This window comes from Tetrao urogallus (genome assembly GCF_951394365.1).
Source record: "Tetrao urogallus genome assembly, chromosome: Z".
Classification (NCBI taxonomy): domain Eukaryota; kingdom Metazoa; phylum Chordata; class Aves; order Galliformes; family Phasianidae; genus Tetrao; species Tetrao urogallus.
Window position 1 is genome coordinate 42,408,417 of NC_136816.1, and position 12,824 is coordinate 42,421,240.

Genomic DNA, 12,824 nt, shown 5'->3' on the forward strand with positions numbered 1-12,824 from the left:
AACTAATCCAGCCTCTCTCCAGTTACAGACTGTAGCTGTATTGCACACAATCAATTTTAGATTTGTGACCAATTTCAATTTTAGTTTGCAAAACTGATCTGCAAACTCGGACAGCAATCTCATGGAGTCATACGCTATAGGTTCAAACGCTGCAATCACAGGAAGTCCTCTTTAAAAGCACATTAAAGCACACACATCCCCACAAGCTTCTTCAGCAGGTATCTTCTTTCAGGCAAGGATATGGCAGAAACGCAGAAATAGCCATGTGCTGCTGTTTAATAAATATGATGTGCATAGAAGAACTAGAAACATTACGAATTACATCTACAACCATGACAGCCTAATAATAGAAAAATAAAACAATACAAAATAAAAAGGTTATCAACACTTAATGAGTGTTTCTAGTCAGGTAGCAGGTGCATAAGCTTTAGTATGAACAAATCAAAAGAAGGAAAGTTCTTGAAACTGTAGTTTATTCTACTGCCTAAACAATGTACACCTCCTTTAAAACAAGTAAGTCCTTAGTAAAAGCAATCAGAAGTTGGAGGAAATTCATCTGGACTTAAGGAATTTCACACAGTTCCCTGTAACATCCTTCTCTCCAAATCTGAAAGATAAGGATTTGGTTGGTGGAATTTTCGATGAAAGGAACCGGTTGCAAGATCACACTCAGATAGTGGGGGTCAATAGATCAAGATGCACATCAGAGACAAGTGGTGTCTGATTCAGTACTGGGATCAATGCTCTTTAATATCTTCATCAACGACACTGATGGTGCAATCAAGTGCACCCTCAGCAAGTTTGTGAATAACACCAAGCAGTAGGGTGCAGTCAACATGCCCAAGGGATCGGATGCTATCCACAAGGACCTAGGCAAGCTCCAGAAGTGAGCCCAGAAGGACCTCATGAGGTTCAACAAACCTAAGTTCAAGGTCTTGCACCATGGTCATGGCAACCTCCACTATCATCTCAAGCTTGGAGATGAAAAGATAGAGCACAGCACCACAGAAAACAACTTGGGCTACTGGTGGATGGCAAGATGGACGTGAGTCAGCAATGTGCCCAGAAAGCCAACTGAGATGCAAACAAAATATAAGGAAACAATCTTTTACAATAAAAGTGGTGAGGAACTAGGACAGGTTGCCCAGAGAGGTGGCAGCCTCTCAAGACATTCAAGGTCTTGCTGGACAGAGCTCTGAGCAACCTCACCTAACAGGACATGTCCCCACTCAGTGCAGGAGAGTTGAACAATATGATCCTTAACGGTCCCCTCCAATTCAAATGATTTTATGATTCATTAACGATCTGGATGAAAGGACAGAGTGTACCCTTACTGTGATGCTGATGGCAAAACTAGGAACTGAAGGATCAAGGCTCCGCTGCCATGCAGAAGTACCTTGACAAGTCGGAGAAACAGTCTGACAGAAAAATTGCACCGCAAGGAGTGCAAGGAGATCAACCAAACTGGTGGCAAACTATGATTGCAAGATTGGAAATGAGGGAGAGCACTGGATATTGTCTACCTTGACTTCAGCAAGGCTTTTGACGCTGTCATCCACAAAATACTTGTAATGATGCGAAGCATGTGATAGATGAGCAGATAGTAAGGTGGATTGAAAAAGGGGAGACTGGAAGAACTCAGAGAGTTGTAAGTGGTGCAGTGTCTCATTGGAGGCATATAATTATTGGTGTTTCCCAGGGTCAGTACTGGGTCAGGTCTTGTTCAGCATCTTCATCAATGACTTGGATGAAAGATAGACTGCACCCTTACCAAGTACGCTGATGATGCAAAATTGGGAAGAGTGGCTGACATCAGAAGGCTGTACTAACTTTCAGTCAGATCTAGAAAGAGAGTTGGGCAGAGAGGAGCCTTACGAGGTCCTACAAGGGCAAGTCTAGAGTCCTAGACTCCTAGCTGGGAGGAGTACGGGCACACCAGAAGGCTGCTGCTATTGAGAAAGACCTGGATAGATTAGAGACCTGGGCGGAGAGGACCCTTATGAAGTTCAGCAACCTCTCTCTCTCTTTCTGGCAATGAGCATATTGGGAAAAGTATTTATTAGTTAATATTCAAAACTCCACTGAGTATGACCCTGAAAAATTGGGCATTATCACAGGATCACAAAATCGCAAGGGTTGGAAGGGACTTCTGGACTTAAGTCCAAACGCCTGCTAAAGCACGTTGCCCACAGAAGGTCACACAAGTCTTGGAACTGGTCTTCTTCTGAGCATGTGTTTTGAACACATGACTGTGACTTTGAGAAGCTTCTTTCCACTTAGATTATCATAGAATGTGGCAGTGGCAAAGCGGAGATCAGCTTCTTCTCCCAGGTCAAAATGTCAGGGCGATAGGTAAGAAGGACAGGTGTAGTGTAACACCTGGGATGGCATCAGCTCACACCTCAGTACAGGGTAGAGGCTTCTGGAAAGGAGCTCTGTGGAGAAGGTGTCCTGGTGGACGAGAGGTTGGCCATGAGCCAGAGATGTGCCCTTCTGGCCAAGAAAAAGGCTGACGGTATCTGGGGGGCATCAAAAAGAGCATGGCCAGCAGGACAAGGGAGGTTACCCCCCTCACCACTCTGCCTCGGTGAGGCCACTTGTGGAGTACTGTGTCTAGTTCCGGGCTCTCCAGTCCAGAAAAAACAGACATAGAGGCGTTCTAGAAAGAGTCCAATGAAGGTCTGCGAAGTTGATTAGGAGCCTGGAGTATCTCCTGCACAAGGAAAGGCTGAGAGACCTGGGACTGTTCAGACTTGAGAAGAGAAGGCTGAGAAGGGATCTCATCACAGTTCATAAGTATCTCAAATTCTAGAGTCAAATGGATGGTGCCAGGCTCTTTTCAGTGGGGTACAGTGCCAGGACGAGGGACAGTGATCACAAACTGGACCACAGGAAGTTCCATACAAACATGAGGAAGAACTTCTTTACTGTGAGGGTGATAGAGCGCTGGTACAGGCTGGTCCAGAGAGGTTGTGGAGTCTCCTCCTCTAGAGGCACTCCAAATCCATCTGGATAATGTCTTGCTTAACTTACTGTGGGGAACCTGAACCTGCTTTTGTCGGGGGGCTTGGACTTGATGGGATCCCCAGAGGTTCCTTCAAAGTCCTACGAGTCTGTGATTCTTTGGTATTCATCAGCAGCGATTTAGTGCAAGTTTCCATAGTTTTTGCACTGTTCTTTGTGTGTGTGTGTGTGTGTGTAAAGCAGGAATCATGTATTTAGAAGAAGATGTCTGAAAGTTACATGTTGCTGTGTACTCTTGTGAGGCCCTATGCAAGCTTCCCAGTTTGGAGTCTGGCGGGTGAGGGAGCTTCCAGGACAGCTCAAAGAGCAGCCTCTTCTCCTTGTGATGAATCTCATGATAGTGGATAATGCTTCTTGCAGTCATGCAGAAGCCTGAGAGCCTCATTTGCTCTAATACATAAGTGAACAGAAAACACAACAGCTACTTCTTCTACACTGTTGCACAGAGGAAAGTAAAGGCAAGATCTAAGGAAGCCTGATGATAAGTAAATTCAGTATCTTATAAAAGCAGACAAAATTAGATTGAAGAAAGCCTGTAAGCTCACAAATCACAAATTTTGCTTGTTTTTAAGTTTGAAAGTTTTTAAGTACTGTCTGTACTTTTTTAAGCATGCTGCAATGACTTCTTGTCCCTTAGCCTAATTTGCGAGTGATTTTAAGTCGTTCACTACAAAATTACACTGAATCATGTATGAAAGGTATGAAAATGTTCAAGTACTTTTATCAGCTCAGCTCTGCTCTTTATGTTGCTGATTAACTGAGATTTGAATTAATAGTATTTTGAAAGCGTAGTTGCGCTAGATTATTAGATGTTCATTCCTATGCTGTGGTTCAAATAGTTCTTTATACTTGAACCGATGCCACTTAAGAGTGTAAGAACTGCTGACATAATTAGTGTCCTCCTAAATAATGTAAAACAAATCACGTTTCTGTTGCTGTGACTGCTTAGTGAAGAGAAGTCTCAGGGAAATATCTGCAAAGTGTATGAACACATGAAGAGAAAGTGCAAACAAAACAGAGCCAAGCTCTTTTCAGCAGTGCCTGGCAACAGAAGTACTAATGGGCATAAAGTGAAACACAGCAGGTTCCCTTTGAATAGCAGAAAACACTTTTTCACTGTGCATGCAATCAAGCACTGGCACATATTGCACAGAGAGGTTGTAGAGTCTTCTTTCTTGCAGATATGCAAAAGTCGTCTGGGAACGGTCCTGGGTAAATGATGCTAGAAATAATCCTGCTTCAGCAGTAGAGTGGCCTATAGTACTTCCAGAAGCCCCTTCTACCAAGCTCACCCAGTCAGTGATTCTACAAAGAAAACCTACATTTATTAACCAGCCTTCTGTCCCTGGGTGCTACAGCTTTAGCCATGTGAAAGAACACCTTTAATCTTTGTGTTTCTGTTAACAGGCTTGGTGTACGTGAAGTAATCCTAGTTCTCTTTTTCCTTTCTCATATAGCGTTTGATATAATTATGTTATTTTCCTATAACTAATTTAGTTCGTACTGAAAAGCAAACTTTGCTTCCCTTAGTTTTGAGTAGAAAGTCATTAGAGAGTTATGAATAAAGAGAAGTTGTTCTCTTGCCTTTATTTAGTGCTTGTTAATGCTTAATTTCATAAATATTGTACTTCATATCCTATGAAGATTCAACAACTTTGATTACTTTTCAGAATTATTCTGATTTTTAGAAAATGAGCTCATGTTTCCTCAGTTTAGCCAACAGCCTAGCTCAATACATATTTTGCATTTAATTTTATTATTAAGCACAGTATTCAAATTTGAATAAGCAGTTCAATAAAGAATACACGACATAGATGTTTACGCATGACATTTTGGATTCGGAAGTATCGTGCTACAGTTTCTGGTAACCGCGAACCTAGTAAATGCTATTATGTGTTAGTAAAAATAAAAATAATTGGTTGTATTGCTTTTAGAATACTAATTATTTAGTCTTCCTTACTCTAAAAATGTTTTACTTTTGATTACTGTATTTGTCAAGATGGTAAATCTTTCCAAAGCACTATTAAGTTCCAAATCTAAACCTAGTCAAAATTGAAAACACAAATTTAGGTCATTCTGGTACACCAAAATGAAACACAAAGTTGCTAGAATGTCTCAGAACTCACAAAAAGTTTTTAAATTTAAACATCAACTTTTTGAACAACTCTTCAGAGTTAAAGACTTTCAAAATGCATCATTTCTGAATCACCACAACTTTCACCTTAAAACACAACAAACTATTTTTAATTCTCAATAACTATTTTTACTTCTCAAATTCTGTGTCAATTATAAGTTAATTAACTTAACTGCTCTATTTAAATGTACTACTAACCTGTTCTAGGGTTTCTATTTCGCTGTCTTTAACTTGCAAAATTTCTAATATCTTTCTGTCCTTGACTTCAGCTTTCTGCTTTTCTCTAGAAACAACAAAAAAAAAAAAAGACACTTTATTAGTCACAATTTGCAGTTAATCATTTGAATTTTTCATGTCCTGATAATGAATGTCATTTTAAAACACAGAAAATTGAATTATTTGAAGCTGACAGGCCTTGCAGAATTAATCAGGGAGCATATGGCAAGTGACAGCAAATTACATCTGTAAACAGCTTTCTTCAGAAAGAAACTGAAGCAATAGGTATTAGAACAGATTTTAAAATAGCTAAAATTAGCTATCTCATTCCTCCTCAAATGCACTAGATATACTTGCCTACAGACTGAACAAAATGTTCTCCCTTCCTTGGCAACATAGTGACATTAAGCTGTTTGGATTTGTGAAATCCTTCTCTGAACCAGACAGCATTTCTCTATCGAAAACAAACCTTCAGAACTTCATGGATGACTGTATTATCATTTACTATCTTACATGTGGGTAGAATCTATAATTTGACCAGGACAAAAAAGGGAAGGCTGAGAAGGTTGCTTAACGGGAATGAGCAGAGCAACGTGGTTTATAAGTACAAGGCTACAATCATGATCATGCTATTTCATAAAAAATCATTTGATGAGTTACTAATGCTGTGTAGAACCACCTCATCTCATTGCAATCCTTTTTTTTTACTATTTTAAATGCTGTGCTTACTGGCTACACTTCTAGGAAAAGTTATGGTGAGATAGTAGGGATACACAGATGCTCCTTAGCACAAGACATCTCTGACAAAACATCTGAGAAATGTACTGTTCCTTAAAAAATTCAGGCATCCCAACCACCACAGGTGACAGATAAGCAGAAATTGATTCAGACTATGGAAATCTTTCAGAGGCAGAAGGGATCTGATCAAAAGTGGATAACTCTATCCAGCTGTGTGCAAGAGCAACAGAATTTTGTACCACGGAAAATTAAAGACAGTACACATATGGTCATTTCTTTTTCTTCTCTTTTGTGTATTTTCGTGTATTTTACTTGAATCAAAGGCTAAAGTATACTGTCCCAACAGGCTCTTTTGTAGCACATATTTTTAAATAATTTCTATGGCTTTTAAAATACCTAGACTGATCTTGAGTAAAAAAAGAATTAATTAATCAATTAAAAATGGTACAGAATTCACTGCAAGTTTTTTGGGGACTAAGATCTCAAGGACTCATCACTGCAGAAAGTGAAGTACAAGGGCTATTCTGAATGCAATGCCTTCTATTTTGTTACGTTGTCCCACAACTTCTGAGGCAGATGTGGGTGGTAAAGCAGTATAGATTGAACCTTTCCACCAGTATTCCATTATAATTGTTGCTCTGTGACAGAAGACAGCAGAGAGGCAGTCTGAAAAAGATGGTATCTGACCTGGAAGTGCGTATGAAAGCAGAAGTGTAGAATTGAATTCCTCTATGCAGATAAAAAAAAATTATAACCATTGGCATCCACTGACACTTGCTGAGAATTTGTGGAAATGGATGTGTGCACAGTGAGGCAGCGGGTACTGCATTACAGCAGTGGAAACAGCAATGTGAAAGACCAGCCATGTTCTGGAGAGCCATGGCACACCACAGGAGAGTCTCAACCAGATAATTGACCCAAATAGATACAGTGTGATCAGGGAACTGGGTATAGAGCTGAATGTCAGCTTTAATGCATTGGAAACAATAGTAGCAGTGTTGGAATATCACAAAGTTTGTATCAGGCAGGTCCCAGAAATGCTCAACAGAAATAGAAAGAGCACTGTACGCAAATTTATCAGGACCTACTGAACTAATACAAAGCTGAAGGTGACAGTTTCATGGATTGCATTATTACCATGAGATATTGTGTCACCACTACAAACCAGCAACAACATGTGAGTCCACAGAGTGGTGACATCTGAATTCCCCATGAAAGAAAAAGCTCAAGATGCAGCTCTCTGTGTGCAAAGTAATGTACACTGTCTTCTGGAATTGGATAGTGGTGATTCTTCTGATTTCCTGGAACCTGGACAAACCTTTAACTCTCATCACATAGCAACACTGACTAAGCTGAGGACTTTTAGAGTCAGGCCAAAAAAGAAGACAACCTTTCTCTTGCAGCATGATAACACCAGACCTCACATCAGTTTGAAGACCATGGAGCACACTGGCAGTCTTGGCTGGACTATTCTACCACATCAATCATATAGTCCAGATTTGGCACCTTCTGACTTCCATCTGTTCAGGCCAATGACAGACAGACTGCACAGGCAATATTTTCCTAGCAACGACACCATCACAGAAGCTGTGAAACAGTGGATCACTTTCAGTGGTGCAGACCTTTAAGAGAGTGGCATGCAGGCTCTTGATCACCACTGGCAAAAACACATAGCCAATGGTGGTGACTATGTTGAAAAACACTCTTTTGTAGTGGAGAATTTGTACCAGCAAATCACATTACTTTGCTCTTTGTAAGTTGTAGTTTGAATAGAAATAAAGCATTACTTCCACAGATACTGATAGCTTTTCATAGTGTCTCTTCGAACCCTACTAAAACTGTACAAAGTTGCATGCAGTTACAGAAATCCATCCTGTTAGAAAGTTTAGCTCATTTATCCTTAAAGTTACAGTGTGATGTCTTTTAAAGAAAAAACTAGGGAAAAAGACACTGGAGGAGAAAAAATGAAATTTCTAAGTAATGATTAACTATTTGCACTGATTTAGAGTGAGACTGAGTTCATTTTCTTCTTAGCAGCTCATATGGCACTGTTTTGGATATGTTTTATTTTGTTTGTTTGTTTAGCAGTTCCAGTGTAGTGCTTACAGAGTCAAGGACTCTTCTGTTTCTCACACAGCCACACCAAGGAGGCTGGAGATGGAAAAGGATCAGGGAGGGGACACAGCCAGGAAAGCTGATTCAAACTGACCCAAGGAATATCCCATACCATACAATGACATGCCTAGGAGTAAGAGCTGGGGGACAGAAAAAAAAATTCAGTTATGGTGTTTGTCTTCCAAAGTAAGCACCACAAGTGATGTAGACCTAATTCCCAGTAAATGACTATCTACCTGCCAATGGGAAGTAGTCAATGACTTCTTCATTGTTCTCTGCTTGCCCACAATTTTTGTTTTACCCATTAAACTGCCTTTCTCTCAACCCATGAATTTTCTCACTTTACTCTTCTGATTCTCTTCTCTTGCTGCAGGAGAGTGAGCAAGTGGTTGTGTGGGACTCAGCTACCTACCAAGGCTGAACCACAACACTAAAATTCAGGAACTCAACTTCTCAATGAGGTGGGTTTTTTTGTTTGTTTGTTTGTTTTTTAAAAAAGCAATTTCTGAAAAGTTTATAATCCTTGAGGAATAAAGTACTGAACCACAGAGAAAGGAATAATAAAAAAAAAAAACCTAAGAAAAAATATGCCTACGTTTGTAAACACACACAAATGACCTAGTTCTTCAAGGAATATTTCTAATTAAACTCAATACTTTCTATATCTAGTTGATGCTCAGTCAAACAGCCCTTTGAACAAAGCTATCAAGGAACAGTGTTTGTAAATACAGATCCATCATCATCATCATCATCATAAGTGGGAATAGACTAATGTAAATTTATGGCATTTTTTGGCTATACGGGGTGGGGCTTTTTTTCAGGCTCTCAAGATAATGAGATATGTAATGCCTCATACAAAATACAAAATAGCTGCACTAGTTATCACACACAGCTCTAAAAATAATAATGATTTTAAGAACGTAAGAACACAATGGATGCCTTCAGTACACTAAAGCTTAAATCGAAATCTCCTATGGATCTTTTCCAGGAGCTCCTCCTGGTGGCACAGAATAATTTCCAGTGTTCATTACAGTACAGTTCCCCATAGACCCTCAAGGTAATATGACTGAAACTTGCATATCATACTTCTACTTGTTTTTGTGCATTAAAATCATATTAGACAAGAAATGAAATAATACCCTCCTACTTTTTAGAAATATGCATAAAAATCATCAACTGACTTTATCAATTGAGCCGTTATGTATTTCCAACATATTAAAAAAGGTCCGTTGCAATATGGGGAAAGAAAAAAAAAAATCAGGCACTGTCAAGAAGCTGATGATGATCAATGACTGAGACAAACTCCTGTTTAGCTAATTAGAACCACTGATGAGCAATAATGATGTGAGCTAAGAATATTTCCAGACTTCTCTAGGATGAAAAATGGAATGAAGAGAGGCTGTCAATGTGTACAAGTTTTAAGCTCCAATCAGTCTTCCCATGAGTACTACCTATTTTAAATGTTTAACACAGCTGTATTTAGCTACATAAACTATCTAGATTCAGTTTTCCCCAAAAATGAAGAAACCAAGGAAATACTGTTTAACATTTTTCCTATTATAATTTTTTCCTGTGTTACATGATACATTACACAACAGGACAGGATAACATTTTTGAGGTTTGGACCATTATTAATGACTTGTCAAAAATGAAACATTACTCTTTAAGGAAACAGTTATGAATGAGGTGTGAAAACAGAATAAGGAGCACAAAAAATGCCAAGGTTTTCAAAACTGAAAAGTTTGGGGAAGTTCACAAGACATCACGCTTCCTAAAATCTTCAATGAAAGTATTCTGGGAAGAGAGGCATCTTCGATGCTAACACAGATCTTAATCAGCCAATCAATCATTTGTCTAGGAAAAAAAAAAAGATGTATATATAATTATGCCATTTTTACATCAACTTAATGAAAATAGTTCTAACTAATAAAAAATTGGAGTTGCTGTTCACAGGTTTCATGTAGTATTTCTGTTTGGTTTTCTAAATAGTAGGATTTTAAAAAAAGCTCACAATCCAAAGATTCTGCCCTACAAACCTAAAAAACTTAAAACTTAAACTCTGCAAACCTTGAGATCCACGATAGAAGAACAACAAATTTTTTATCTTAACACTGTACATATTTTATCTATAACTAAAAAAAAAAATCTGGAAATATTCCTATTTTTAAAAGTTATGATGAACTGGTTTGATGTGCCATTCAAGGCAATTATTACTTCTCCTGGTCTTTACATTTCCATTAGCGTACTTGTGAAAGTGGATGTATTCGATATTATTATTAAATAGATAATGAACGGCCCACATGCAAGGCAAAGGTATACATCACACACTGTCAATGTTACTGTGAATATGGCACCAATACTGTAATTTGCTGTGTACAGTCAGTCACAGCCCTCTAGCTTTAGAATTAGTGGTTAGAAGAAACAACTTTCAAGTAAAAACATTAGTGTGTTGGTGCACCAATTGAGATAAGAAAACAGAACTAAGTAATTTTTATTTAATGTACTGTTTAATCTCACCTAGACCTTAGAAGATCCTTACACTTCATATTTTAATTGACACATAATTCCTTTTATTTCCTTTTACTTCTAATACTTGCAGATTGTGCTTTAAAAAGATTTAAACCACATAAAAGAAAAAAAAAAACCCTAAACTAAACTAAAATCAATAGCATATATCTGCTGTACTCTAAGACAGGACATATTTTCTGAATCAAAGCCACATTACATGTACACTAGTTTCTTCACAAAAATAACGTAAGGTCTAATTATAAACAAACTGTAAAAAGAAATTATTTCCTTAGTAAGTTATTTATGAAGCTGTGTTTGTTACCAGTTTTATGTTATATCATACATATCAAAATGAAAAAGCATCACTAAAGACGTGTAATTTCTCGCATCTCTAAGTTAATTCACTAGATGATTTATGTTTCATATTTTAAGAATACACATAGAATACTAGGGCAGTACAGAAAATAAAGTGACATTTTTCCCTAATAATTTTGCAAACATTTTTCATCTAAAATACACAACCCTCTTACAGTGTTTAAAATATCAGCACTTCAGAACAGACTGCTTTAACATCTGCACATCACCAGGGTTTCCCCCAAGGATTTTTAAATGATGCCTGCCTGTGCTGAATAAAGTGCTAACTTGCACCTTGCATTTCAAACTGTGTCCTGAGCAGCCATCCAGTTGGTACAACACCAGCTGAATTCCCACAGGCCACTGTTCAATCAGGCTTGACTGCAATTATCATGTCAATATTTTGTGCTCCGATATGCAGATATGCACACATGCAAGCTGCATAATACTTTCTTCTCCATGGAATGTTGACTTATGTTCAATGTTCTGAGAATTTTTAATGAAATAGGATATTAAACTTTCATCAACTGTAGACAATCACAATTATTTGACCTTAGACAGAAAGGTTGTACCCTTATGCTCTATTATTCCATCCACTTTATTGAGTGATAATAACTAGGGAGTCCACTTTACTTTAAACTCAATGACAAAACAGTAACAACTTTCAAGAACATGTTAGAACTTCTTTATTCTTTAGTTCTGTCATTCTGTTGCCTACTAATGTGCACAAGTAAAAAAAAAAAAAAAAAAAAAAAAAAAGCTTAAGAAAAAAAGTTGTTTACCATCCCTTCAAAAGATCCCTTTAAAATTATTTATTTTTCAATTAATATCAGCAATCTATGTTTACTCATACATACAAAGCATTAACACCCTTCTGCATAAAAGTACTTATTTCCAGTACATACACACATCTTCAACCAGTGAGGAATCCATACCAACCTTATTTTTCATGTTTCTTCAATATTTTGCTATCCACAGGACAGCAAAATGTAGCCTAAGTTCCTTTGATAGCCCTTCCAAAAAATTTCTATGGATATTTCTGATCACTTGCTCTTCAGCCCTGTTTTTTTCACCTTCAGAAAGATGTAATATCCCAGCAAGAACAATGAAATTCTATCCATTACTGGAATAATAATGTTAGGCTGCCATAATGACATCAAACATTATATTCATTCCCACTCTTCGCTGAAATCTTGCAAGACAGCACACTAGGAATAGGTGTAGGAAAACATAGCTAAAGCAATGATATCATCCAGTGTAATACAATCTCCATCAACATCTACCAAGTTTTGTATCACTGCCACAGTCTGACTCCACCTTTCAGGAGAAAGGCAGTCAGATGTCCCAGAGGAAAATCAGAATGAATTGACCTATCAAGATTTCGTGTAACATGAAAGTCTTACTGAGGTCTCTGAAAGTTTACCACAATGTTTTAAACCATTTGATACTCTTATCTGATCTTCAATTCTGAGTTTATATATGTACTTACCTGTAAAGGGTACTGTTAAGCAACCTTTTCTAAAAAAATTCATCATCAAAAAAGTGAATATTTCAAAAGGCAATGAGCCAGAAATAGCATGCTCTTTACATAATACCGAGATCAATAGTATTTAAAGTAGCTGGAAAGTATACTAACATGAGATGTACTTTCACAATGGCTTGTTCGAGAATACCTGGAGGCTTTTACATATCCCAAAGGCATTTCTCATTTGCACAGTAAAGATAATTTTTTGTT

General features: G+C 37.8%; 1 protein-coding gene across 1 annotated transcript in view; it reads right to left on the bottom strand.

The window, feature by feature from the left end:
• The window catches only part of CNTLN (centlein), a gene marked incomplete at both ends in the record, with an annotated part of 184,813 nt that overhangs the window by 150,406 nt on the left and 21,583 nt on the right, over nt 1–12,824 (bottom strand). Inside the window, one exon of the mRNA XM_079548565.1 lies at nt 5,357–5,441. Coding sequence (XP_079404691.1) covers nt 5,357–5,441 — 85 coding nt within the window. The remainder of the gene's footprint in view (nt 1–5,356; nt 5,442–12,824) is intronic.